This window comes from Aotus nancymaae, unplaced genomic scaffold (genome assembly GCF_030222135.1).
Source record: "Aotus nancymaae isolate 86718 unplaced genomic scaffold, 86718_ANA_hifiasm-v0.15.2.pri h1tg000036l, whole genome shotgun sequence".
Taxonomy (NCBI): Eukaryota; Metazoa; Chordata; class Mammalia; order Primates; family Aotidae; genus Aotus; species Aotus nancymaae.
In genome coordinates, this window is record NW_026988450.1 from 16,269,104 (window position 1) to 16,296,384 (window position 27,281).

The 27,281-nt window shown below is 39.0% G+C and overlaps 2 protein-coding genes across 7 annotated transcripts in view; one reads left to right on the forward strand and one right to left on the reverse strand.

The window, feature by feature from the left end:
• Nucleotides 1–2,447, forward strand: part of MTFR1 (mitochondrial fission regulator 1) — a 64,427-nt gene extending 61,980 nt beyond the window's left edge. For both annotated transcript variants that reach the window (XM_012463705.2, XM_012463707.3), the window contains one exon: nt 837–2,447. In XM_012463705.2, coding sequence (XP_012319128.2) covers nt 837–905 — 69 coding nt within the window. In that variant the 3' untranslated portion in view covers nt 906–2,447. The remainder of the gene's footprint in view (nt 1–836) is intronic.
• Nucleotides 2,448–11,852: 9,405 nt separating this feature from the next.
• The window catches only part of PDE7A (phosphodiesterase 7A), a 124,910-nt gene continuing 109,481 nt past the window's right edge, over nt 11,853–27,281 (reverse strand). For 2 of the 5 annotated variants that reach the window (XM_012463702.2, XM_012463703.2), the window contains exons 8-13: nt 25,029–25,160; nt 24,737–24,828; nt 22,623–22,767; nt 22,113–22,209; nt 21,414–21,494; nt 14,994–16,818 (exon numbers count right to left, since the gene is read on the reverse strand). In XM_012463702.2, the coding sequence (XP_012319125.1) occupies nt 16,613–16,818; nt 21,414–21,494; nt 22,113–22,209; nt 22,623–22,767; nt 24,737–24,828; nt 25,029–25,160 (753 nt within the window). In that variant the 3' untranslated portion in view covers nt 14,994–16,612. Of the gene's footprint in view, nt 13,943–14,993; nt 16,819–21,413; nt 21,495–22,112; nt 22,210–22,622; nt 22,768–24,736; nt 24,829–25,028; nt 25,161–27,281 lie in introns of those variants that run through there. The other 3 variants (XR_001109134.2, XR_001109133.2, XR_001109132.2) reach the window with 3 other exon arrangements.

Here is a 27,281-nt window from a genome sequence, read left to right on the forward strand (position 1 = left end):
GCAAAGGGAGGTGATAAAAGATTTGGTCCCTGCCTTACAAGTAGATCACAACTGGCTGGGAAAAGGATGATATCTTTGCTTAGTATTTACACTTCTTTTTTTTAACTATGACAATAATAGTCATAGTTATTTGGAAATTTGAAACTTGTAGAAGAGCATAAATAAGAAAGCAAAAGTTAACCCCTGAGCTCACTACTAAGTAATCTTCAATGTTACATTTTTCTACACAGGGTTTTTAATTTAAGCATAGTGAAGTGAAATTCAGTATAGTAACAGTTGTATCTTAGGACAGTGTATGTTTTGTGATATAGAAATTCGAAGTAAAGTGATTTTCTCTCAGGGCACCCTGTGAAAGTCTTCTGAAGAGGGTGAGATTTGATGTGGGCCTTGAAGGATGTGTACCATGTCAAAGGTGGAAACTGAGTACACTTCATGGAAGCTCTCACATAGTAATTGATACATTTCCTTTATTAACATTACTGCCATGGGGGTGTGTGTGCTTATCTATTCCAGAGAGGCAGGTATCTCAGAAATTCTAGCACCTTTGAAACTTTTAAGACATTGGAAAGGAAACTTTGTACTTTCTCCCTTTATTCAGAGAAGTAAAATTTAACAAAGGGAGGGTGTTGCCAAGATTATTGTAGTTTTCATTTATAGGAAGCAGTTTGGCTATTTCTTTACCTTTCATTCTGTTGATATGTTCTGTGTTTATAACAACCTGTCAATTTGTAAAGATTTTACTATTTTTCATACCCAGCCCTTTGGTCCATGATTGGGGGGGCATATTGTTACTGTTTCTCGTTACAAATATCTTTATATTTTTTGTTTGTTTCTAGTTTGGGCCACACATGTTGAAGTCAACAGGAAAAATGAAGGCTTTAATTGAAAATGTATCAGACTCCTAATAGACAATGAGCTGCAAAAGACTATCCTGGTTCCCTTGTTGGTTTGTGAGGGCTAAGTTTGCTAGTAGAAGTTGACACTATTTAGTAAATACCTGACTTTGGTATTCAGTGGTCTCCTTTTCAGGCTAATTAGAGGATTAAGCAATGATGAAAGCACTGTATGTTTGGTTTTGCTTTAGTGAGATGGTCAGCTTTGGTGCTCTCCACAACATATGTGTGTTTTGACATGTTTCTAACGTGTGGCCAGGGTGTTGAGATTTCTAGTTTTGAAAACAATTGTATAGATTTCACCACACGAAAAGGACATTTGTGGATGTTACTGCACATTTTAAATTCTTAACACTAATTTATCTGTATAAATGTTGTATATGCATATTTTTGGACATAAACAGTTTATGTAAAATTAGTAATGAATGATGGCAATGAGGGCACTGTTATCATCTTCGTTTGTTTTCAGTGATCATTTAGCATTTAATGATGGAACAGCTGGTATAACATAAGTTGTTGGCATGAAATACTTGAGATTGGAAACTTCTTGCCTTGAACAGAACTTATATTTTAGATTCTCTCTCACATTTTCTTGGAGTTGGGGTTTGAATAGGAACCAGATGATGTTCACTGCTGAAATTCCATAATGCTTCCCATTGAAGGGAAGTTGAGAACCAGGAAAGCTGCTTTCACCTCACTGCCATCCAGTACTGAAGAAGAAAGCTGTAATTTTCCAGTAGTGACGAATCAAATTATTGAATTAAAATTTCTTAAGTAAAAATTCAGAATGTATCATCTTATTTTCTTTCAGTTTACTAAATAGCATCATAAAGATGACTTTGCTAAGAAGTTATTAATACCTCTATTTTGAAATGTCATAATAGAGTTTAAAAATTTTTTAATAAATACTGGCCAAAACATTAATAGAAAATTGACTTGGCAAATGAATTTTGTATAAATTATCACCAGTCCAAATGCTGTTTTAATTATATTATGCAATATAAACCATAGGTGTTACTAAAAGTAGAGAATTACCTTTTTCATCTAGGGCTTTTAAGGACTTGGCTATAAATGATTATTTTTTAAATGCTTTATAAATCTTCATGATTTTTCTATTTCTGATACACTCAGCTATAGTTAATACCAGAGTATCCTACCAGGAGTAAATATTTGGATTATTTAAATCTAGTAATATAAGAAAGTTATAATTCCTTGGAGTATAAGGAGGTAGAAGTAGAGATTCACTTCTAAGTTCTTGAAAATATGTGCATTCTCCTAAATATTAACAAAAATGATTTGGGGTAATGACATGGCTTGGTTATTCTGTTTAAATCTGTACTGTGGCTTATGTTACACATGTTGATGTTCACCTCTCATTCACCTGTTTTATATGGTTTAAAATTCTCTTTAACAGAATTCAGAAAATTCACCTGATACATATTTTGACTTCCTAAGAAACATATTTTTGTATCAGTATTGAATATTGGACAATGTCCCCATATAAGGAAGTTACTGTTTTAAAATAAAGCAAACAACTGTTTTATTTTCCTTGGACCATAGTGCCTTCATTTTTTTTCTTTTTTCACAATAGGTAAGATTCTTTTGCACATGTAGCTCCTTTAATAATTAATTTTCTTTCTGTGTTTTTTAAGTGGAATTATATTCCTTAAAATAAGCTCTTAACCTCTCATTCACTTTTTCTCATAAAGGGATCTCAGCATTAAAACAGGACAGTCATGACTTACCTGAGTGGTCTCAGGGTTCTCAAACCCATCATCTACTTCTGGGACTGGTGAAATTTGTTTTCCCAGCTTCTCCCACACCCACCTCATTCAGTTTCCTGCTTTGACCTAACACAACACCTGAAGTAAAAGATCTTAAAAATAGTTGTTATACCTCAGCTAGGTATGAAAAAGAAAGGTTACTAACTTTCCTATGTTTTGTCTGAGTTCTGACTGAGAGACTCTTTTTTATGTATCTTCCCCCCAGTCCCAGGCCCTTCTGCCTAAGACTTGTGTCTACATTCTGTATTAGGAATGCCTACGTGTCTGTGTCTCTCTACATGTGGTAATAATAACTAGCAGGAACAAATACTTTGGACCATAGTTCTGATAACTTCTCCAGAAATAGAAGTTCTCTCCATGGGATAGAATCTGGCAGACAGAAGTTGAAACTTTAAGTTCGCCCAACAAAGTCACCGCTGGGATTGCCAGACAGAATGAGACACTTGCTTTCAAATTGCAGTAGGTACCATTTCTGTGTCCTCTTTCCGCATCTCATCCTAGAGATTTAGCATTCTTCTGTGCTACCCTATTGATCCTATTTGTTAGGATTCTTCTTAGACCTGCCCTGTAAACCTTATAAGCAAGCTAGCTCTTCTGTGGTCTTCGCGTGATCCTTTAAGGATGGGATAATAAAAATAGCGTAACCAAGTAAGTATCTACAACTTTTGCACATTTCCCTTCAAGACCATTATCCTGTCTACTTCATATGGTCTAGAAGCCTTAATGTTCCTAAAGCTGGAATTTCTCTGATACATTCTCCAGCCCCTTATTAAGGTCACAGAGGACTCCTTCAATAAGGGTAGAGTAGAACACAAATGTCCTTTAGACATTTTCAGGATGGTAAATGTTAAGACAGCTCAAATAGTGCCTCCTGTTCATACCAAATGGTTATCCCAGGGCAGTCCTTCATAACCCAACTGGAAAAGCCTTAATTTCCTGGGGAGAAGGACCAGACTCGTCATAACAAGATTTTAACCAAATGTATTAAAACATTCTGTTGCTACTTGTGGAAGAGAGTTTGGGGGAGATCGAAGATGGCCGAATAGGAACAGCTCTGGAGTGCAGTTCCCAGTGAGAACAGCGCAGAGGGTGAGTGCTCATCACATTTCCAAACAAATTTTCACTGCCCACAGACCAGGAGATTCCTGGGCCAAAAGTTTTTGGCATGGCGGTTTCAGCTGGTGCCATGTCAGCGCACAGAAACTCACAAGAGTCTGGGCGGCTGTTTCAACTGGTGCCTGGAATGCCTGGGAGACAGAGCTGCCCATTCAACTGACGGGGGGGGGGGGGGGGGCTGAGACAGGGAGCCAGGCAATGTGGCTCAGCAGGTACCACCCCCCCACAAAACAAGCAATCCGAAACGCTCTGGAGAGTTGCGCAGCAAGTGCAGTGGACCCAGGACCCAAGCTCAGTCAGGGGAAGGGCGTCCCCCACTACAGAGGCAGTCTGCCACTACCCAGGCACTTCACACAGCAGCCGGGCAGAGCCTGGGGCAGCTCAGCAACACCTCTGCTGGCAGACTGTGACAAGACTACTCTGTGCAGGGCAGGGCAGCTGTGAAAACAGGCAGCAGCACAACAGGAACGTATAAATAAAGCCAACCTTCCTAGGACAGAGCACCTGGGAAAAGAGACAGTTATGAGTTCAGCCACAGCAGACTTAAAGGTACCTGCCCAGCAGCTCTGCATGTAATAGTGGAGCTCCCAGCACAACACTCGAGCTCCTATAAGGGACAGACTGTCTCCTCAGGCAACTCCCTGACCCCCGTATACCCAAAGAGACACCTCATAAAGGAGAGCTCAGGCTGACATCTGGTGGGTGCCCTTCTGGGACGAGGATAGCAGAGGAAGAAACCTGCAGCAACCCTTGCTGTTCTGCAGCTTCCCACAGGCGATCCCCAGGCGAGTGGGGTTTGGAGTGGACCTTCAGCGGTCCTGCAGCAGAGGGGCCTGTTAGAAGGAAAACTAAGAAGCAGAAAAAAATAGCTTCAACATCAACAAAAAGGACGTCCACTCAGAGACCCCATCCGAAAGTCACCAACTACAAAGACCACAGTGGTTTTAACTACTTAGTGGTAGATAAAACCACTAAGATGGGAAGAAACCAGTGCAAAAAGGATGAAAACACCAAAAGCCAGAATGCCTCTCCTCCTCCAAGAGATCACAACTCCTCACCAGCTAGGGATCAAAGATGGATAGAGAATGAATCTGATGAATTGACAGAAACAGGCTTCAGAATATGGGTAATAACAAACTTCTCAGAGCTAAAAGAACATGTGCTAACCCAATGCAAAGAAACTAAGAACCTGGATAAAAGGTTAGATGAGATGCTAACTAGAATAAACAGCTTAGAGAAGAATATAAACGACTTGATGGAGCTGAAAAACACAGCATGAGAACTTTGCGAAGCATACACAAGTTTCAATAGCCAAATCGACTAAGCAGAAGAAGGGATATCAGAGACTGAAGATCAACTCAATGAAATAAAATGAGAAGGCAAGAATAGAGAAAAAAGAGTGAAAAGAAATGAACAAAGCCTCCAAGAAATATGGGATTATGTGAAAACTCCTAATCTATGTTTGATAGGTGTACCTGAATGTGACAGAATGAATCCAAGCAGGAAAACACTCTTCAGGATAATATCCAGGAGAACTTCCCCAACTTAGCAAGGCAGGCCAACATTCAAGTCCAGGAAATACAGAGAACACCACAAAGATACTCCTCAAGAAGAGCAATGCCAAGGCACATAATTGTCAGATTCACCAGGATTGAAATGAAGGAAAAAATGCTAAGGGTAGCAAGAGAGAAAGGTCGGGTTACCTACAAAGAGAAGCCCATCAGACTTACAGCGGATCTCAGCAGAAACCCTACAAACCAGAGGAGAGTGGGGGCCAATATTCAACATCCTTAAAGAAAAGAACTTTCAACCTAGAATTTCATATCCAGCCAAACTAATCTTAATAAGTGAAGGAGAAAGAAAATCCTTTATGGACAAGCAATTGCTAAGAGATTTTGTCACCACCAGGCTTGCCTTACAAGAGCTCCTGAAGCACTAAACAAGAAAAGGAACAACCAGTACCAGCCACTCCAAAAACATACCAAATGGTAAAGACCATCAACACAATGAAGAAAATGTGCCAAGTAACGGCAAAACATCCAGCTAGCATCAAAATGGCAGGATCAGATTCACACATAACAATATTAACCTTAAATGTAAATGGACTAAATGCTCCAATCAAAAGACACAGACTGGAGAATTGGTTAAAAGGTCAAAACCCATTGGTGTGCTGTATTCAGGAAACCCATCTCACGTGCAAGGACACACGTAGGCTAAAAATAAAGGGATGGAGGAAGAATTATCAAGCAAATGGAAAGGAAAAAAAAGCAGGAGTTGCAATCCTAGTCTCTGATAAAATAGACTTTAAACCAACAAAGATCAAAAGAGACAAAGAAGGGCATTACATAATGGTAAAAGGATCAATGCATCAAGAAGAACTAATGATCCTAAATATATATGCACCCAATATAGGAGCACCCAGGTAAAGCAAGTTCTTAACGACTTACAAAGAGACTTAGACTCCCACACAGTAATAGTGGGAGATTTTAACACTCCACTGTCAATATTAGACAGATTAACGAGACAGAAAACCAACAAGGATATCCAGGACTTGAACTCAGATCTGGACCAAGTGGACCTAATAGACATCTACAGAAATCTCCACCCCAAATCCACAGAATATACATTCTTCTCAGCACCACACTGCACCTACTCCAAAATTGACCATATAATTGGAAGTAAATCACTCCTCAGCAAATGCAAAAGAATGGAAATCATAACTAACAGTCTCTCAGATCACAGTGCAATCAAATTACAACTCAGAATTAAGAAACTAACTCAGAACTGCACAACTTCATGGAAGCTGAACTGGCTCCTGAATGTCGACTGGATAAACAATGAAATGAAGGCAGAAATAAAGATGTTCTTCGAAACTAATGAGAACGAAGACACAACGTACCAGAATCTCTGGGACACATTTAAAGCAGTGTCTAGAATGAAATTTATAGCAATAAATGCCTACCAGAGAAGTGAGAAAAGATCTAAAATTGACACCCTGTTATGAAAATTGAAAGAGCTAGAGGAGCAAGATCAAAAAAACTCAAAAGCTAGCAGAAGACAAGAAATAACTAAGATCAGAGCAGAACTGAAGGAGATTGAGACACAAAAAATCCTTCAAAAAAACCAATAAATCCAGGAGATGGTTTTTTTTTTTTTTTGAAAAGATCAATAAAATAGACCACTAGCCAGATTAATAAAAAGGAAAAGGGAGAAAAATCAAATAGATGCAATAAAAAACGATAAAGGGGATATTACCACTGACTCTATAGAAATACAAATTACAATCAGAGATTACTACAAACAACTCTATGCACATAAACCAGTAAACCTGGGAGAAATGGATAAATTCCTGGACTCTTGCACCCTCCCAAGCCTAAACCAGGAAGAAATTGAAACCTTGAACAGACCAATAACGAGGGCTGAAGTTGAGGCAGCAGTTAATAGCCTACCAACCAAAAAAAGTCCAGGTCCAGACTGGTTCACAGCTGAATTCTACCAGACTTACAAAGAGGAGCTGGTACTATTCCTTCTGAAACTCTTCCAAACCAAAAAGAGGGAATCCTTCCCAAATCATTTTATGAGACCAACATCATCCTGATACCAAAACCCGGCAGAGATTCAACAAGAAAAAGAAAACTTCAGGCAAATATCCATGATGAACGTAGATGCAAAAATCTTCAATAAAATAATGGCAAACTGATTGCAACAGCACATCAAAATGCTTATCCATCACGATCAAGTAAGCTTCATTCCGAGGATGCAAGGCTGGTTCAACATACGCAAGTCTATAAACGTGATCCACCACATAAACAGAACCAAAGACAAAAACCACATGATTATCTCAATAGATGCAGAGTAGGCCTTCAACAAATTCAACAGCCCTTTATGCTAAAAACTCTCAATGAACTAGGTATAAAAAGAACGTATCTCAAAACAGTAAAAGCTATTTACGACAAACCTACAGCCAATATCATACTGAATGGGCAAAAACTGGAAGCATTCCCTTTGAAATCCGGCACTAGATGAGGATGCCCTCTCTCACCACTCCTATTCAATATAGTACTGGAAGTTCTAACCAGAGCAAGGTAAGAAAAATAAATAAATAAAGGGTATTCAGTTAGGAAAAGAAGAAGTTAAATTGTCTCTATTTGCAGACGACATGATTGTATATTTAGCAGACCCCATTGTCTCAGTCCAAAATCTCCTGAAACTGATAGGCAACTTCAGCAAAGTCTCAGGATACAAAATCAATGTGCAGAAATCACAAGCATTTCTATACACCAATAGCATACTAACAGAGAGCCAAATCATGAGTGAACTCCCATTCACAATTGCTACAAAGAGAATAAAATACCTAGGAATACAACTAACAAGGAATGTAAAGGACCTCTTCAAGGAGAACTACAATCCACTGCTCAAGGAAGTAAGAGAGGACACAAACAGACAGAGAAGCATTCCATGATCATGGTTAGGAAGAATCAATATCATGAAAATGGCCATACTGCCCAAAGTAATTTATAGATTCAACGCTAACCCCATCAAGCTACCAATGACTTTCTTCACAGAACTGGAAAAAACCACCTTAAACTTCATATGGAACCAAAAGAGCCCACATAGCCAAGACAATCCTAAGCAAAAAGAACAAAGCTGAAGGCATCACGCTACCTGATTTCAAACTATACTACAAAGCTACAGTAATCAAAACAGCATGGTACTAGTACCAAAACAGAGATATAGACCAATGGAACAGAACAGAGGCCTCGGAGGCAACACCACACATCTACAACCATCTGATCTTTGACAAACCTGACAAAAACAAGCAATGGGGAAAGGATTCCCTGTTTAATAAATGGTGTTGGGAAAACTGGCTAGCCATGTACAGAAAACAGAAACTGGACCCCATCCTGACACCTTATACTAAAATTAACTCCAGATGTATTAAAGACTTAAACATAAGACCTAACACCATAAAAACCTAGAAGAAAACCTAGGCAAAACCATTTAGGACATAGGCATAGGCAAAGACTTCATGACTAGAACACCAAAAGCATTGGCAACAAAAGCCAAAATAGACAAATGGGACCTAATAAAACTCCAGAGCTTCTGTACAGCAAAAGAAACAATCATTAGAGTGAATCGGCAACCAACAGAATGGGAAAACATTTTTGCAATCTACCCATCTGACAGAGCTAATATCCAGAATCTACAAAGAACTAAAACAGATTTACAAGAACAAAACAAACCCATTAAAAAGTTGACGTAGGATATGAACACTTTTCAAAAGAAGACATATATGAGGCCAACAAACATATGAAAAAATGCTCATTATCACTGATTATGAGAGAAACGCAAATCAAAACCACATTGAGATACCACTTCACGCCAGTTAGAATGGTGATCATTAAAAAATCTGGAGACAACAGATGCTGGAGAGGATGTGGAGAAATAGGAACACTTTTACACTGTTGGTGGGAGTGTAAACTAGTTCAACTATTGTGGAATACAGTGAGGCACTTCCTCAAGGACCTAGAAATAGAAATTCCATTTGACCCAGTAATCCCATTACTGGGTATATACTCAAAGGATTATAAATCATTCTATCATAAAGACGCATGCACACATATGTTCACAGCAGCACTGTTTACAATAGCAAAGACCTGGAACCAACCCAAATGCCTATCGACGATAGACTGGACAAAGAAAATGTGGTACATATACACCATGGAATACTATGCAGCCATAAAAAACGATGAGTTTGTGTCCTTTGTAGGGACATGGATGTATCTGGAAACCATTCTCAGCAAACTGACACAAGAACAGAAAATCAAACAACGTATGTTCTCACTCATAGGCGGGTGCTGAATAATAAGAATACATGGATACAGGGAGGGGAGCATCACACACTGGGGTCTGTTGGGGTGGGCCAAGGGAGGGACAGCGGGGGGGTGGGGAGGTTGGGGAGGGATAACATGGGGAGAAATGTCAGATGTAGGTGACGGGAGAATGAGGCAGGAAACCACATTGCCATGTGTGTACCCATGCAACAATCCTGCACGATCTGCACATGTACCCCAGAACCTAAAGTACAATTAAAAAAAAAAAAATTCTGTTAATGTTGCCTAATGGCCACCCCTTCAGTAGCCACAAGGTGTATTCCCCAGGATAGTATGTCGTAAAAACGAGGTATCATTTTAAGGGTGAAAAAGGATAGAACTAGAGCATGGTTGGAAATCATTGTGAAATACTAGCGTGAGCACAAGGGGAGAGAAGGGCATAAGGCACTGACCTTGGGGGCTGGGCTGCCCAGATCCCCCCAGTCCCTGCCTTCCCTTCTGCAAGGGGCATGCCTGGTACTGCAGAGACTGCTCTGTCAGCCAGGACACAGCCCTGATGAGCTGTTCCAATCAGATTCTCCCTCATGAATTTGAGTAGGAAGCCTCTAGAGTCAGTCAGTGCCAGGAGCTCAAATGAAGATGTCATGTGGTACAGTTGTATCCATGCATTTATAGAAGCAGAAATTATCAAGAAATGAACTAAGAATAGCCATAGTGACCTTTGATTTAGCACTTACCATGTGTCAATAATTTTACTTTAAGGAATAGACATTTTATAAGTTAGGGAGCCACTCAGAAGATTAGGTAACCTGCCTAAGGACCCAAACCTAGGTCTGACAAGCTGTAACGACAGTGCTCACCAGAAATGACCATTCTATCCAGCCTCAAGAACTGTGGGGAAAAATAACTTGTTTATAAGTCACTCAGTTTCTTCTGGTTCTTTGTTCTAACAGCCTGAGTGGACTAAGGCAAGCACTGTCCTTTCTAGTATTTCCTTCTAAACGTTCATCTTTAGGTCTGTAACTTTTACTAATTTCAACTAAGTTAAGGGAACTTGGGAAATCATTATAGTCTCCTGCTTCTTTATAGGACACAGCTCAACAATAAAGAAATACTTCACATCTGTGTTCAGAAATGTCATGTAAATAAATGTATAGCTTAAAGATAGGTGTTGTAATACAAGATGGAATGTTTTGGCAAAGCCTTATTGATGGGACCAGTGGAAAGCTTCAGTAAACCAATTACATCACTGTGCCTCAATTTTAAAGTATAGCCAACAAGAAAACTAATGTTAAAAACTGGAGTGGCTGGGTGTAGTGGCTCATGCCTGAATCCCAGCACTTTGGGAGGCCGAGGAGGGTCGATCACCCGAGGTCAGGAGTTCAAGACCAGCCTGACCAATATGGTCAAAGAGCTCTACTAAAAATTACAAAAAATTAGTGGGGCATGGTGGCATGCACCTGTAATCCCAGCTACTTGGGAGGCTGGGGCAGGAGAAGTGCTTGAACCTGGGAGACAGAGGTTGCAGTGAGCCAAGATCGCACCGTTGCACTCCAACCTGGGCAACAGACTGAGACTCCACCTCCAAAAAAAAAAAAAAAAAATCTATTTAAGGTGGGTTTCAGGGCAACTTAGGAAGTATAGTTATAAGACTAAAATGTGTAACTGATGAAGGTATTTTACTTAAAGTAGCATAATGAACATTTAAAACTATTTTGGAATCAAATTTGAAGGCTAAGTAACTTTATCAGTCATAGATATTAACTATTTTTTGAAACTCTTACTCTGTCACCCAGGCTGGAGTGCAGTGGTGCAATCTCAGCTCATTACAATCTCTGCCTCTTTGGTTCAAGTGATTCTCCTGCCTCTGCCTCTCTAGTAGCTGGAATTACAGGCACACACCAGCATGCTCAGCTAATTTTGTATTTTTTTAGAGATGGGGTTTCACCAGGTTGGCCAGGCTGGTCTCAAACTCCTGACGTCAGGTGATCTGCCTGCCTCGGCCTCCCAAAGTGCTGGGATTACAGACATGAGCCACCATGCCCAGCCAACAATTTTTAAAATACAGGAATTACTAGATACAGCATTTTTATCATTAACTGAATGAAACCTTACATTCTCCTAAACAATAACCCAACACTACTTATATTGTACCATACAGAAACCTTCCGTATTACATTACACACTGCACATATTACGGTCACCGACATGCTGAGAACAGAAACCAAGGTTTGTAATTTTTAATACCCGCTTCGTTACATCCAGTGCCATCTGCTGCACACAACAGAAACTTGTATACTGCTTACCACATGACTCCAGTATAGATGGAAGAGTTTCAATATAATCTCTTAGTAATAAATTGATAGCTAAAAAGGGAACACATTAATTCCAAATTAATTTGTTCTACAAACATTTATTGATGGCCCAATTTACACCAGCCCTATGCTGAGCACAGGAACCAGGAAGATGGAGGAGCCCTACTGTGTGCTATCAGCTCACTCCCAAGTGGTGGTCATTCCACCTGTAGTCCATGGACCCTTGGGGGCCTTCCAGATGACCCAAGTTAGCAAGGAACAGCTGTCTTGCACACATCTATATTGCTCCGTGTTTCAAATGTATGCCAATGCTACAGTGATTAATATGCATATTTCTTTGAAAGCAATACTGAATTTCTATTAGCTATTGGTCACTGTGATCTTCTCAGCAGGAGATACTGATTGAGGGGGTTTTAAACAGCATTTATACATTAAAATATTTATACATGCTTGAAAACATTGGAAATATCTGATGTAAAAGCTTTAAGAAAATAGAAAATTTAATAGAAACCAAGAAAGCATTTTGGAAAAAGAGACCGTTTTCAGAATCTTTAAGGAATTACTAGCACCTTTAATCTGTACCTCAGGTACAAATATATTTCCCAAGTTTGCAAAGGACATAAAATACGACTTTCACTTTTATACAAAGAGGATCATTACAAACCATCACATTTATAGTGAGTACAAATATTGACCAGGAACCAATTTTTATTTTTTAAAGTTAGGACTTGTCAAAAATTTCTCTCCAAGGACCTTTTAGTCCTAGAGCAGAGACTCACTCAGCCCCTAAAATGTTGAGCCAAGAGACCCAAAGGGTGACAATTGTTTTTAGTTGTCTCCCATGTGAACTTTGCATTCTGTTCTGTAATAGTTACTTGCTTTTTTAAAAAAGTGATCTTCTTTTAAATATTTAACTGTTTCCCAAAAACTTTCTAGAAAAAAAAAAAACCAACATTCCAGTAATACAGGTCTTATTTAAGAAGCAGGGCTATAGACTGGATGCAGTGTCTCACACCTGTAATCCCAGCACTTTGGGAGGCCACGGTGGCAGGACTGTTTGAGTCCAAGAGTGCAAGACCAGTCAAGCCAACAAAGTGGGACCCTGTCTCTACAAAAGTTTTTTTTTTTAGATGGAGTCTCACTCTATCGCCCAGGCTAGAGTGCAGTAGTGCGATCTCAGCTCACTGTAACCTCTGCCACCAGGGTTCAAGCAATTCTCCTGCCTCAGCCTCCTGAGTAGCCGGGATTACAGGCACCTGCCACCATGCCTCGCTCATTTTTGTATTTTTAGTAGAGAAAGGGTTTCACCGTGTTGGCCAGGCTGGTCTTGAACTCCTGACCTCAGGTGATCCACCTGCCTCAGCCTCCCAAAGTGCTGGGATTGCAGGTGTAAGCCACCGTGCCCAGCCACACAAATGTTTTTTAAAAATTAGCTGGGTGTCGTGGCACTCAGGAGGCTGAGGTAGGAGGATTGCTTGAGCCCAGGAGGTGGAGGCTGCAGTGATCATGCCATTGTACTCTAGCCTAGTCAACAGCAAGACCCTGTTTCCAAAAAGGCTGTAGAAGGTGATTCCCACATATACATAATAAAACACAACTTTTCAAAGGTTTATTATATGTGTAGGCAGGAAATGGGAGCAACACCCAGGGTTCCCCTGAGAATGTGGAACTCTAGAGTTTTAAACTGTAAGAAACAACGGAGCAGAGCAGAAGCAATCATATGTATATAGGCAGAATGGAGCCCAGGTGAGCTCAACTGAAACAAGGCTGGAGGTAATGACGTATCTAATGGATGTTCCAATCAGAAGTTGATGTGGAGAAACAACTACTGGCAGAGAATCTCTAGCACCTTCCAGGAGAAAAGGGCACCCTGGTCCACAAACATGAATATCACAGCAGATATATCCACAAAGGGACATGGGTGCACGAGGCAACTTGCTTCCCTTGCTCAGAATCCATGTTCACCAGCTGATCATAATTTGGCTTCTCAGAAGATTTGCCTAAAGGGAGAGAATAATTGATAGTTACATTTCTCATTGTAAATTAAAATATTGATAGTGTTTTAAATATATATATATATATCAGTTACTATGAGCTTGATTAATGTGGGTTTGCCATGATAGTTCCACTCTATGTACTGAAACACTGGGCCTGAGTTTTTAAGTATCTATGAGTTTATCAGACTTTCTGTACACAATAAATATTGGCCAAGGTCTGGCCATCTCACAAGAGTGACCAGTTGACCATATTAGTCTACTACCCTCAGACCTCTATGCCCACACTGTCCAACATAGTAGCCACTAGCCACATGTGGATATTGGGTACCTGAGACATGACTAGTCCAAACAAATTGAGATGTGCTGTAAGTACATAATATACACTGGATTTCAAAGACTTAGTACCCCCAAAAAGAATGTAAAACATCTCATTGTTTTTATATTAACATTTTAAAATGATACAATATTTTGGATGTACTGGAATAAGATGTTACTAAAATTAATTCCGTGTTTTCTAAATGTGGCTACTAGAAAGCTGAAAATTATGTGGCTTGCATTCTGTTTCTGTTGAGCATCATCACTCTTCTATACAAGTAATATGTTAATGTGTTTGACTTCGAAGTTTGCACCATATCCCTTCTAATGAATTGGACCTGGGAAGATATAGGAACGGCAAAGTGGTACCTTTCTTGCATTGATATCAATGAAGTAGAATGGAGTGGCCTTTTCTTATTACTTTTAAAAGGCCAATGATTGATAGAAATAAGTACAAGTAATATTTTAGTACTTGCAAGAGTTGCTGATGTCTAATGCAGTTCACCACTGTGGGAACAAAAGGCCTGGCTCAAAGCTGACCTCTCCCTGTCAGTCAAGACTCCGAACAACCCTAACTGGGCTTTGACTTACTCTCTTGCAAGGTGAGACGATAGCAGAGAAGCTTGGACTAAGTAAACATCTGAGGAGTGAGTGCAAGAGCCAAGAAGCTAACTCTGACATCCTTGTAATTTAGCATTGTGTTTTCCAAAGGACTGAGTTATGAGGTAAATATCAAAGATAAATGTGAAAAGATAGGTTTTTATTCATCAAAAGTTAACAGCAACAGGCACATATTAAAATGAGTATGGCAAAGCCTTTTACAAATGGCTTTACACTCAAGCTTTCTCCCAAGAAAATGGCTGTTGCAACAAACTGTAAACATAATTAATAAACAGTCTTTTACAGTAACAAGGGAATTACAAATGAACTAAAAGAAAGCACCGGTTTCTCTTAAAACTAGATTACAGTTGTGCTTACTATACATAAAACAATTTATAACAAATTACAAAAGTGGAATGTTTGAAGTTTAAAATTAGTCCTTATAGTTTGTCCTAGAAAACATCTGTTCACATCAAAAGGCCTGTCAAAGGGTAACGTTTCATCAAAGGGAGGGACAAGAAAACAATGCACTTTTTTTCAAATCAAAACGAGAAGTTTGGTCACTTAGCTTTGTGCATAGTTTAAGGCAACTGGAGCACTCTGTTAGAGCTTACCTACCGACCTTCCCCTCCCCCAAGTGTGGCTGCTCGTATGTCACATTCTAAAATAATAAATAAAAGCTTACAGCTTACATTTCAATCTTTTCCCACATGGAGAAACATAACATGCACAGTCACATATGCACAAACATGCACGCAAACACACATCCATACATTCACACACAACATACCTCTCACTCACTGCAGCGAAAGGGACTTTAGTACCCTTGATCTGAAGGACACACTTCCCCATCCCACTTTTATTTCAGATTGGCAAATACCCTGAGCTGATTATGGTGTTTTAAACATTCCACCTTTTTCTTGCATGTGCAGGTCAAGTGTACAGTAGTGAAAACAACATGCAATGTCTTCACTGCAGAATCATAATACAGCTAGGACACTGGTGTTCTTCCCCTCCCGCCCCAAATTAAAAACTAATTGTTAAAAAAAAATTGCATTGCCAAACAGCACTGGAGTGAAAGCTTGGCGGTACTCTATGATAAACGCTCAGTTTCCAGTGCACAAAATAAAACTATAGCAAATGGGAGGTTTTGGTGGCATCCAAAGAAGAAAAAAGGCAAACCGGGGGGAAAGAGCTGCAGTCTAAAGTTTGATCTTTAAATTTGTTTTAGTGGTTCCTTCACAATCATGCTCCAAGGCAATTTAGAACCAATATTTTCAGAGTTGATTTGTAAACATTGTCTTGCCAGAGGCAGCAGAGACTGGGCACTTCACATTTCCATTTTCTCAGAGAGAACTTAGTGGAAGGTACAAGATACACACTGTTGCATCAGACTGGTTAAATTCCAAGAGATTGTTGTTGAACAATTCAAGTTTCACGTTTTGAAGATTAGATGCTTTGAAAAAGTCGTGGCACACCTCAAAACTTCCTTTGTTACTCCTTTCGGATTCTCTCCTGCTGGACTTGGCATATTCAAGGTTTCACATGAAAGCCAAATTCGTATTGCTGTATGTTCAGGTCTCATAATTAATAAGTGGGTTCAAATGATCCAACAGAGGAAATCTTGGAAATAAATAATGCTGGCTGGCATCACTCACTTGGAAACCTTGGCAGTCAAGAGTAAGTTTTCTCACCTCAAGACCCCATTTCACATTTCTAAAAACCTCCAGGAGGCAGTTTGTCCCACTGTTCTGGGGGTTATGATAACCGATTTTCCTGAGGTAATAACTGTGAGTTCGACTCAAATGCAGCATCAGTGTCCTCACTGCTGGACTGTTCTCTCTGCAGTCCCTTCCAGCTGGCTTTATTCAGCCCCACATGTCCAAGCATTGTCTGGGATAGCCTTGTATTGGAAAATCTGGCCCATTCTGTAAATAAAGGCTCCACTAAGTAAGTCATAAAACCTTGAGAAAATAAATAGGAGAAAAAGTTATTAGCATATGTGCTGAAACTCCATCTTTAAAACAACATCTATAGTGTTAATTAACCTTCCTATATCCTACTCCAGTATTACCTAAATCTTATTTTTCAAAAGATTCCGCTGTGTGTGTAGGTGACAGGGTCTGTAATGTACATATCTGCTTTGAAGAACTGATTTCTTAAGTAACTCAATGGAACCTTAAGTAAAAGTGAACTGATAAACATATCAAATCTTTTCCCGTTACCCTTCTCAGTGGCACAACTACATTCTTCTACTTAAGCAAACATACACTGCCATATCAGCTCTGAGGATACCAGGGCATAACCCCACCTGAGGCAGAGCTGCAGTGTAACAACTGGAGGCTCTGAAGGGGTCTCCTCCAGGACTGTGGGTGATGGGGCCTAAGAGCTGGTGGTAGTCTACTGCTTACCCCTCGGGGATGGAATCTTGATGCCTGATCATGATTACAATTGGTCATTTTATTTAACTCAGAATTTATAAAGCAAAACCTTATGATAAGAGTCACTCTAGGCCAGAAGCAGTGGCTCACGCCTGTAATCCCAGCACTTTGGGATGCCAGGGCGGGTGGATCACGAGGTCAGGAATTTGAGACCAGCCTGGCCAACATAGTGAAACACTGTCTCTACTAAAAATATAAAAAATTAGCCAGGCATGGTGGTGTGTTTCTGTAATCCCAGCCACTCTGGAGGCTGAGGCAGGAGAATCGCTTGAACCTGGGAGGTAGAGGCTGTGGTGAGCGAAGATCACACTATTGCACTCCAGCCTGGGCGACAGAGCAAGACTTAGTCTCAAAAAAAAAAAAAAAAGAAAAAGAAAAAGTCACTCTAAAAATAACAGGTGAGGTTAGTGAAAAAATCATTAACGTGAACACCAAATGTGTACCAGAGACCTATTTTATAAACAATTCCTATAAACTCCCTTAATTCACTGTCTGAAAAGGAAAATGATTTCAGGACTGTTTGCATCTTTAGGTTACACAGCACTCCACTGCACATTAGATCTGACTTCATACTAAATAGCACCTTACACAGGGTCACAAGAAGCCCTCTAGAAAATAGCTACCAATCAAATCATATTATGTATTGGGAACAAATAACACCTTTTTCATGTTTTGATCTATTAAGAATGGGGAAAATATACATTCAGATTCTACCATTGCTTTAAAATTTTCTTCATATCCAAGACTCTCACTGCAGCAAAATACCATGTGGACCGCAGTCAACATAGGTTCCATTTATCCAATATAAGAATCTCATCAGAATTAAAGCAATTAGCATCCACTACTTTTAATCAGGAAAGTCATGTATGGTCTGATGGCTGAATTTTTTTAAGTGTACATAATTATGGTGTCTGAAATAGTAATTATGATATGTGCAATAAGACTTTCTTTCTTTCTTTCACTGATCCATTCCCTGTATACATATTTACTGAGAACCTACTATGTGCCTAGCACTGTGCCAGAGTGGCTGGGTATACAGCAGTAAGACAGACCTGATCCCTGCCCTCAAGGAGCTTATGTTCTGGTGAGGAGAAAGAGATAACAAACAGAGAACTGTCATTACAAAGCACACAGCGACTTTCTGGCAGCCATCCTCACGACACTGTGTCATGTTGAGCCAGCCACTCAAAAACCTGTCTTTCCTGCGTGCCATAAGGTTATGAGCCACTGGAGCTGTGTACTCACATGTAGGCCCGAATTATCATAGTTTTCACACCATTCATCTTATTTCATCACCTTCACTGTTCCAACTGGTTGAGATCCTTGGGGATCTTACCTCCAACAGCCAATTAGCTATCACTTCTGGCTCTATGTTAACCTAAACTTTCTTTTAGGTCTTAAATACCTGATAAAAATGAACAGGCCAGAGCCATGGACACAGCCTCTCTCCCAGAGGGCAGGACTCTATTAATGAGTACCTCGCACACAGCTGTTCAGCCATTTGTGAATCCATTTAATTGTACTCGCCCCACAAGCCTCTACTTTCTCTTCACAGACTTCACAGGACGCCTTGTCAAATAACTTACTCTTAATCCAGTATATGATACTTTCTTGTTCAACAAAATTAGTATTCCTTATCACAGAAGGAAACTGTATTAGTTCAACATGACTTGTACATACTGCCCCTATGCTGGGAAGTAGTAATCACTTCTTGGTGAGTTGTTAAGAGGCTGAGATTTGATGTCAGAAAGATCTGGATTTGAAGCCCAACACCAACACCTGTTAACTGCATGAAGTGGGCAAACCATCTGAAAATGAGGATGCTCGAAGCGCCTGTCCTCTAGGGTTGTTGTGTGGAGTCAGATGTCAATAACCACCATCAGATCAGCGACCTTATCCCTGACAACCCATTCTAGATCTGTACAACACTGACAAGATCAATAGCTTAAGATGAACAGTGAAAGGGTTTTAGCTTCTGTTACCTTATAAAAATTGTGATGTTTTAAATCTCATTTGCAAGTTCTCCCAATAAGCAAGGGAGTAACTTACTCAGAAGAAAAGACATTTAATATTTAAAGTAACTGAGTTGACTACCCATTCACCTGTCTTCAATTCAATTCTCTTTTGTCCATTTTTTTTCTTTTGAGATGGAGTGATAGACTTTCACTCTGTTGCCCAGACTGGAATGCAGTGGCGTGATGTCAGCTCACTGCAACCTCTGCCTCACGGGTTCAAGTGATTCTTACCTTAGCCTTCTAAGTAGCCAACATGCCCAGCTTTTTTTTTTTTTTTTTTTTTTAGATGGAGTCTTACTCTGCCACCCAGGCTGGAATGCAGTGGCACATGCAACCTGTGCCTCATAGGTTCAAGCAATGGCCTCAGCCTCCCGAGTAGCTGGATTACACACATGGGCCACCATGCCTGGCTAATTTTTGTATTTTTAGTAGAGATGAGGTTTCACCATTTTGGCCAGGCTGGTCTCGAACTCCTGACCTTAGGTGATCCGCCTGCCTCAGCCTCCCAAAGTGCTGCGATTACAGGCTTGAGCCACCATGCCCGACCTAATTTTTGTATTTTCAGTAGAGATGGGGGTTTTGCTATGTTGGCCAGGGTGGTCTTGAACTCCTGACCTCAAGCGATCTGCCCGCCTTGGCCTCCCAAGTGCTAGGACTACAGGCGTGAGCCACCATGCCTGGCCACTTTTGTCCATTTCTAATGTATTCTTTCGCATTTGAAGATTATTCTACTTGAAAATCAAGACAAAGCAGATCTGGTTCTAAATTGTTTCACTAACCTTCCAAAAGAAAAGCATCTGCTACCCTCAGCATTCCTGGCCAGTCTGAGCTCTCTGGGAGATTCGACATCCCTCACACTCCTAAAGTCTAGGCCACACTTCTGTACGCTCTTCCCTTCTTTACCTGTCACTCTGCGGTCAAATCGGCCACTACCCACTTTCTTTCACAAGTATCCACTGCAATCATAATGTAAGAATTATGTCTCTGAATTTCTGGCCCCATGGCATAGTATTTCTTTCTGAGTGTGATGCCATATATTGTGCTACCTTCTGAGTTTCTGGAAACCTCATCTTTCTGAAGTTTGGGCACATACTTCACTGTGTTCAGTCTGATTCTCAAAGGCCCTCCCCACCAGCTACCAAATTACACTCCTCCCTCAATTCCTTGTTGAACTACTGCCCTTTGCTCAATTCTAGTCAATCTTTCCCGTGCTCTTCTGTAACAAGCTACACATACTTCAGTCACAGGACATTTTCATTATGCTTTCTGTAATATTACAGTTATTCACTCAATACACAGTTCTCAAGGGCCTCCTGAAGTGTGGTGCTAGGCTCCAGGAATACACAACCAAGTATATCAGGTGCTTTGGAATCTGAAGGAGAAGTGACTGACTCTGCCTGAGGCAAGTGGAGAGCAGCTTCTGGAGAAGGTGACTTTTGAGCTGGCTCTTCAAGAAAAATAACTCTATGAGGCACATGGAAAGGACTGGTGAAGCACAGAGAGCAAAAGAACAGTGTGGACTTGGGAAACACAGAAGTGTCCCGAGCTACTGCAGGCAAATAAGAGGGAAGTTGAGGCAAGATGGCTGCAGAACATTTGAAGCTAGATTATAAGGGCCTGTCTAAGATGTTGAAGAGTCCGATTTAATCAATAGGCAGTGGTAAGAGTCCAGAAATGCAGTGGCTGAAGCTGGTCTTTGTATTATGATAAGGCTCAGTGGGTCACCTATCCATTCTTATTTTATTTATTTATTTATTTTTGTTATTTCTTTGTTTACCTATCCATTTTTAAATGGCAGTCTTGACTTTTATGCAAAAGAAGTTTCTACATGGGCAAACAATGGATTTTTATTTACATAAGAACAGAAACAAGTTATTGCTGTGGCCTATTCTGCAAAAATATGCTTTTTACATCCTAAAATTAAATGAGAATAAATTAGAAGAGCAATAACAAGGAAAAAAGGGTACAATTTCTTAAATTATTTTAAAAAACAGAAATGAGCATAATTTTAAAATTTTTATATTTCAAATATATTTCCCTTCTTGATAAAATTAAAATAAGTGGCATTTTTCTAACCAGCTATATCAAAATATGGATAGTTACCAATCTGGATGTTGGCAATAGATTCAGTGTGACGATCGCAAAGTGGACTCACACCCAAATGATACTTTTTTTCTATATCTCCTATACAATAAAAAAGAGAGAAGTATTAATATGAAGAATATCTATTGGTTAAATATATATTTAAAGACTTCGACATACCTGTGCATTTCTTGGGAAAAACATACTTGATCATCATGAGAGGACAGCTTCACAATTAGTTCTTTTTTAAATTTTAAGTTATTCACACACAGAAGAGATTGCCAAAACGATATTTTTATTTAAATGTAAAAGGTAGAAAACTTTCACTAGATGTTACCCCTTGGGGTAATACCAGTGAAAGTTTTCTAACATTTAAACCAGGCTTTAAATTACACACAAAAAAGTTTTACATGTTCATATGGCCCTCCACACATGACAAGGATAAAGGAAGTTCAGGGAAATCTTTCTGTACAGCAAAATTCCAAACCTAATCTATCTATATTCATAAATGCATAAATACATCTGATCATTCTAAAAGGACTTCTAATTTTCAAAATAGATGCTCAATTTGTAGAGTATCGATTATATGTATATCTATTGTGAACTGTCACTAAAAATATCAAGACTTCACTGCTAGACTTGTATAAATTATTGAGTTATTTTATTCTTATGATGTTAAAAAATGAATTGGATAGATTATCACTCAATACTGTAACTTGCCTTGATGGAAGAATTCCTCCGTTACTTTTTCACTCCACTGCTTGCTTAATTCCCAGGTCCGACATGGGTTACAGATATCAGCACATTTCAAAGCCATCTGGCAAACGAAACATTAATATTGTTTTAAGATATATACATTTGACAATACCAAAGAACCAAGTGCGAGGATTGGATTAACCATAAAATATAAATATATAAGCCAGAAATATAATGTTCCCTCCTATTTTCAGATGTAAGAATTTATGAGAATAAACTGCTATTTCTTCATTGGTACCCTAATCTTGTAGTAACTGTTTTCATCAGAAATCTTGAGTATGAAAAACACATAAGTGATGATGCCTTCGTAGGTAGCAGATTCACCAGTGATCTCCTTCTGGAAGAAGTGTGTGCTAATTGAAGGGAATTCCTCATCCTGTCCTCAACATTTAACCATTCTAGAATATTTCATTTTTTAGTTTAACAGTCACATAGTTTATCCTAGAAATAGAATGTTTCCAAGCCCCATTTTACCTGTAAAACCAAATGTCTATGTCTAGTGTCTTCTAGGCATAAATCACCTCTATCCAAATGGGACCTAAACAAAGACAGATACTCATTCTGGCGACTGATGTCTGTGGCTAGTATCAGAGCACCTATCTGTGTCTCCATTTGTTGCCTGGAATTAGAGAAATATAAAGAGAAAATATAAGACTTTAAATATTCACTTCTTGATTTTTTTTTCTTAACTGTAATAATCAGAAGGCTTTATAGAACTCTAAAATATCCAACTATCATTCAACCTAAAATTCATCACCAAAAAAAGTTTTATAGAATGCTTAAAAAAAAAACTATTAAGATAACCAAAACTAAAACCAAGGGAGTTTGTAGGAAAATACCGATATGCAAACATTTCAAAAGGAGAGCCTTTATTTTGCCATCCAAGGTAGGATTATTTGCTTTGAAAAAAAAAAAATCAACACTGGTATGTTGTTTTAGAAAATTCCTTGCTGGGATTCTTTGCTGAAAAATTCTCATGCTGAGGGTAAACAACTTTGGTTTCTTTTGGTGCCTAAGATCTAAAGGCAGAAGGAAGATTCAAATAGAAGGACTAATGGCCCATTCAACAGCTGACTCCTACAGACATTTTGACTAAAATGCCTGTTGCAATTCCCCAGAGCAACTTAATAAAGTTTAGATTCAACTGTGTTTTCAAGGTTAAACTCAAGAACCAATCAGTTATCTGTAAATGAATTTCCAACTTTTCTGGAAGGAAAAAGGTAACATGTTAATAGACACAGCAAATACATATATCATTTATAAAACTGCCTTAAGTCAATTAACAAGAGAAATACACATTTTAAAAAAATCTTGCCTTTTGTTTTAATGGGTCATAGCAAACACTATCTCTGTATACTGATCAGTTAAGAGCTGTCAAATAGATTAAAAGACTTACAATATTGAATGTTATATAAAACAAGCCCTAAATGAAGAAAACATTAAATAATGCTATTAGGCAGTATTCCTTATTTCCATTTTTATTAAATCTGAGAACTCAACAGGGTTAATCATCAAATGAAAAACATGATTTTTAAAAAGGAAATAAAAAGTAAACATTTTTATGTCTTAATTTTAAGAACCCATAATTTACATATACAAATGCAGTGTGTTTAAGCAATTTTCATATTTGTACTACAGCAAGAAATGATTTTACTTACCAGAAGTATTGTCATACTCCAAATGGTATCCGTGAATAAAGATTTAAAAAAATAAAAAATAAAGTCCAGCTTTTTTCTCACGGTCATTACACAAAACACTTAGTTTTTAAAAAGCTGTCTAAAGTTATGAAAGGGAAACCATAGAACAGTGAGTGTAACTTAAATTTTAATACTCAAACATATTTTTTATGCCTCACCACTTTTCTTGACGTGGATGGCTTCGATCCACTTTCATGGTTTTCTGACGTGCATTTTCCCTCAGTGCAACATTACTAAAAAGCTTGTGTGAGGACCACACTATGGCAATGATGTGAGATTTTGTAAACCATCACCATCATGTTAGCCTTATTCACATTAATGTTTTTTATTAGGTTCTACATAGCCCACTTAACATTGTTATTTTTATTCTAAAATATTAGGTTTTTTTCGTTCATTATTGTATCCTATAGCTCCAGAAGTGTGATTCCAGAATTACGCTATTGAGGATATAAGGCACTTCTCTTTACTTTGTCAGTTTTGAAAACTTCTGAGAACAGATTTTAATGAATCTATTTAATACAATAGAATGTTTACATTCCATCCAATTTACCTTTATACCTAGACCTTAAGGTTTTATTCAGTTAGGTATGGAAATATGTAATATTTATGTAAATAAGTAGTAAACTATGGCTGAGCCATTGTGTATCTGGAGTAAATTTTATAGTATTCAAATCCATGGAACAGCTGTTCATAAAAATAACCATCCATTAAAATGTTACCGACTATATAACAGGATAGGCCTAAATTATTAAAATTGTATATAATTCATGAAATTTAATAAAAACTGAAAACTGCAGAATACCTGAACATAACAATTTTAAAAACTTTATAAAATTACTTTGCCAACTTAACTTCTATAACCAATAACAAATGTGTCTTAATCCAACCTACCTGCTTTCTAATGGCAGATGTGAGAATAAGCCTGATTCTCTCAATAAGCCCACTGCAGATCTCCAGTGGTGATTTTCCAGTACTGAGGTATTCTACAACAAAGGACGTTTCTGAGTTATTTAATGATACGTCTCTTTCTGGACATATCATTACTAACAATACTGTGAGTAACATCTGGTTAAAACTCTTCACATTCACTGAGAATTTATTTTCACTACTTTCATTTCTTCAAAATATAAAACATTTTCTAGAATGCAAACATAATAAATTTTGATGATAAAATTGCACTAACCTTGTATAAAGTTGCCAAGTAATGGTTAGTTTTAATAAGGAAAGGTTGATTAACACCCGGATGATCCAAATCATGAGTGGCAGCTGCAATTAAGCTCAGCAAGATATCCCAAGGAGTTACAGAATTGGCAAGCTGAAGTGTGACAAAAGGATAATGAATCACAGATATATCTAAAATAAGCCCTACGCCACCACAGTAGTTTTGAATTAGCAGCCAATGGCAGTGGTGGCAATCTCCTCCCACTTCACCTCATTCTTCAGGTGGCTGTTCATTAGGGCCACCAAGCACACCTGCCAGGCCCTGGCCTCATCACCACACTGGCGTAGGCATGATACAACAGTGGCCCTGCCCACGTGGAATTTACAGAGCTCATCCTTAGGCCATTTCATTTTTAATAAGCTTAATTAAAATGGCAGCTAAAGCATACACCATTCTTTTTGAGAAATAATGCTTTAAAATGACAAACACGGGTTGGCACATTTTTATTACTATAGCCATTACTGAACAGAAGACCTAAAATTTTAAGGGTATTTATTTCTCAACAAATTGGTTACTGGATTTCAAGAATGTAATCTAAAATGTAAGATTATTTCTGTAGTGCTGATGTTCAAGGAGTCTACTAAGTAATCATGTTAAGTGGAAGACTGTGTCAAGTCTGTGATAAAATCCTCCCCCAATGGATGGAGACATTCAGAACAATGACACAATGTATTCATGTCAGGGAAAGCAATCTTGCACACCAGGTATTGTAACTTTACTCTCAATAATCATCACCAAACTTATTTGATATAATAATCACAATAAATAAGTTTATGATTAGCTAACAAACGTTCAAGGATAAAAAATGATCACCTTGAATGTATCACCTACTTTTCATCAATCGCCTCTCATTTTCTGGCAAACTTGGCCAGATTTGTGTTCCCACAACACCTCACAGACTGCCACAGTAACACTCATCAGAACATATTATTACTTAGGGTTACATTAGGACAGTGCTGACTAAACTGTAATGATCCTGTGCTCTAACAGTGAAAATTTTTGAGTGTACACCACTAAGTGTATTTACTTATAAATTATTATACTGAACTAATAGATTCAAATTCTATTATTTTCTTTTTCTGCTAGAATGAATCAGTCATCTCTTTCTACTCCTTGTGTTATGTTCATCTCAGTCAGAGAAATCACTATCTGAGGGCCTGAGTCTCCTGGAAAACTGCTAGCTACCTGAAGGCAGAGATGCATATTATTTATTTTTGCGTCACATATAATTAATACATGGAGAAGGTCAATGAAAAGGAGAAGATAGTAAAGAAAATTATTTCCTCTTTAGGATATGTAAAAGCAGGGCTCCTCAACTCCCAGGTCGTGGACTGGTACTGGTCCGTGGCCTGTTAGGAACCTAATAGGAATCAGGCACACAGCAGGAAGTGAGCTGCCGGCCAGCACGCATTACTGCCTGAGCTCTGCCTTGGAAGCAGCAGATTCTCATAGGAGCACAAACCCTATTGTAAACTGCGCATGTGAGGTATCTAGGTTGCACACTATTTTTCCTTTGGGTCTCATTTTGTTGCCCAGGCTGGAGTGCAGTGGCACCATCTTGGCTCACTGCAAACTCTGCCTCCTGGGTTCAAGCGATTCTCTTGCCTCAGCCTCCCAAGTAATTGGGAGTAGAGGCATGCGTCATCACGCATCCTGTATGTTTCACAAGTAAGATTCCAGGGGCCAAAATTCATCTTACTCATATTTTTTTCACTAGCGATTAGCATCTACTTGGAGCATGAATAAGTGTATATCCACAAGAAAGGCAACTCTACCATCACCAATCTTGCTGACATCAAAGGGCAGGATGTGGGGGCCAGGGAGGGGTGTGGGGGGCCAGGCTCTTTTTTCAACTGCCAGGGACAAGTAGTGCAAGGTTTAAAGGTTCAGTGTGAATGGCTTTATCTCTGGAACATGTAACTGTAATTCTGATCCAGACTTAGTTTAAGTACAGGCACCACAATGCCCAGCTGATTTTAGTATTTTTAGTAGAGACGGGGTTTCACCATGTTGGCCAGGCTGGTCACAAACTCCTGACCTCAGGTGCTCCACCAGCCTTGGCCTCCTAAAATGCTGGGATCACAGGTGTGAGCCACCACACATGGCCACTAGCACATTATTTTGATCAAAATTCGATTTATCCATTTGTTTAATGACTGCCCCTCCCCCACTAGGATGTACACTTCATGAAGGCAGGGACCATTGCTGTCCTGC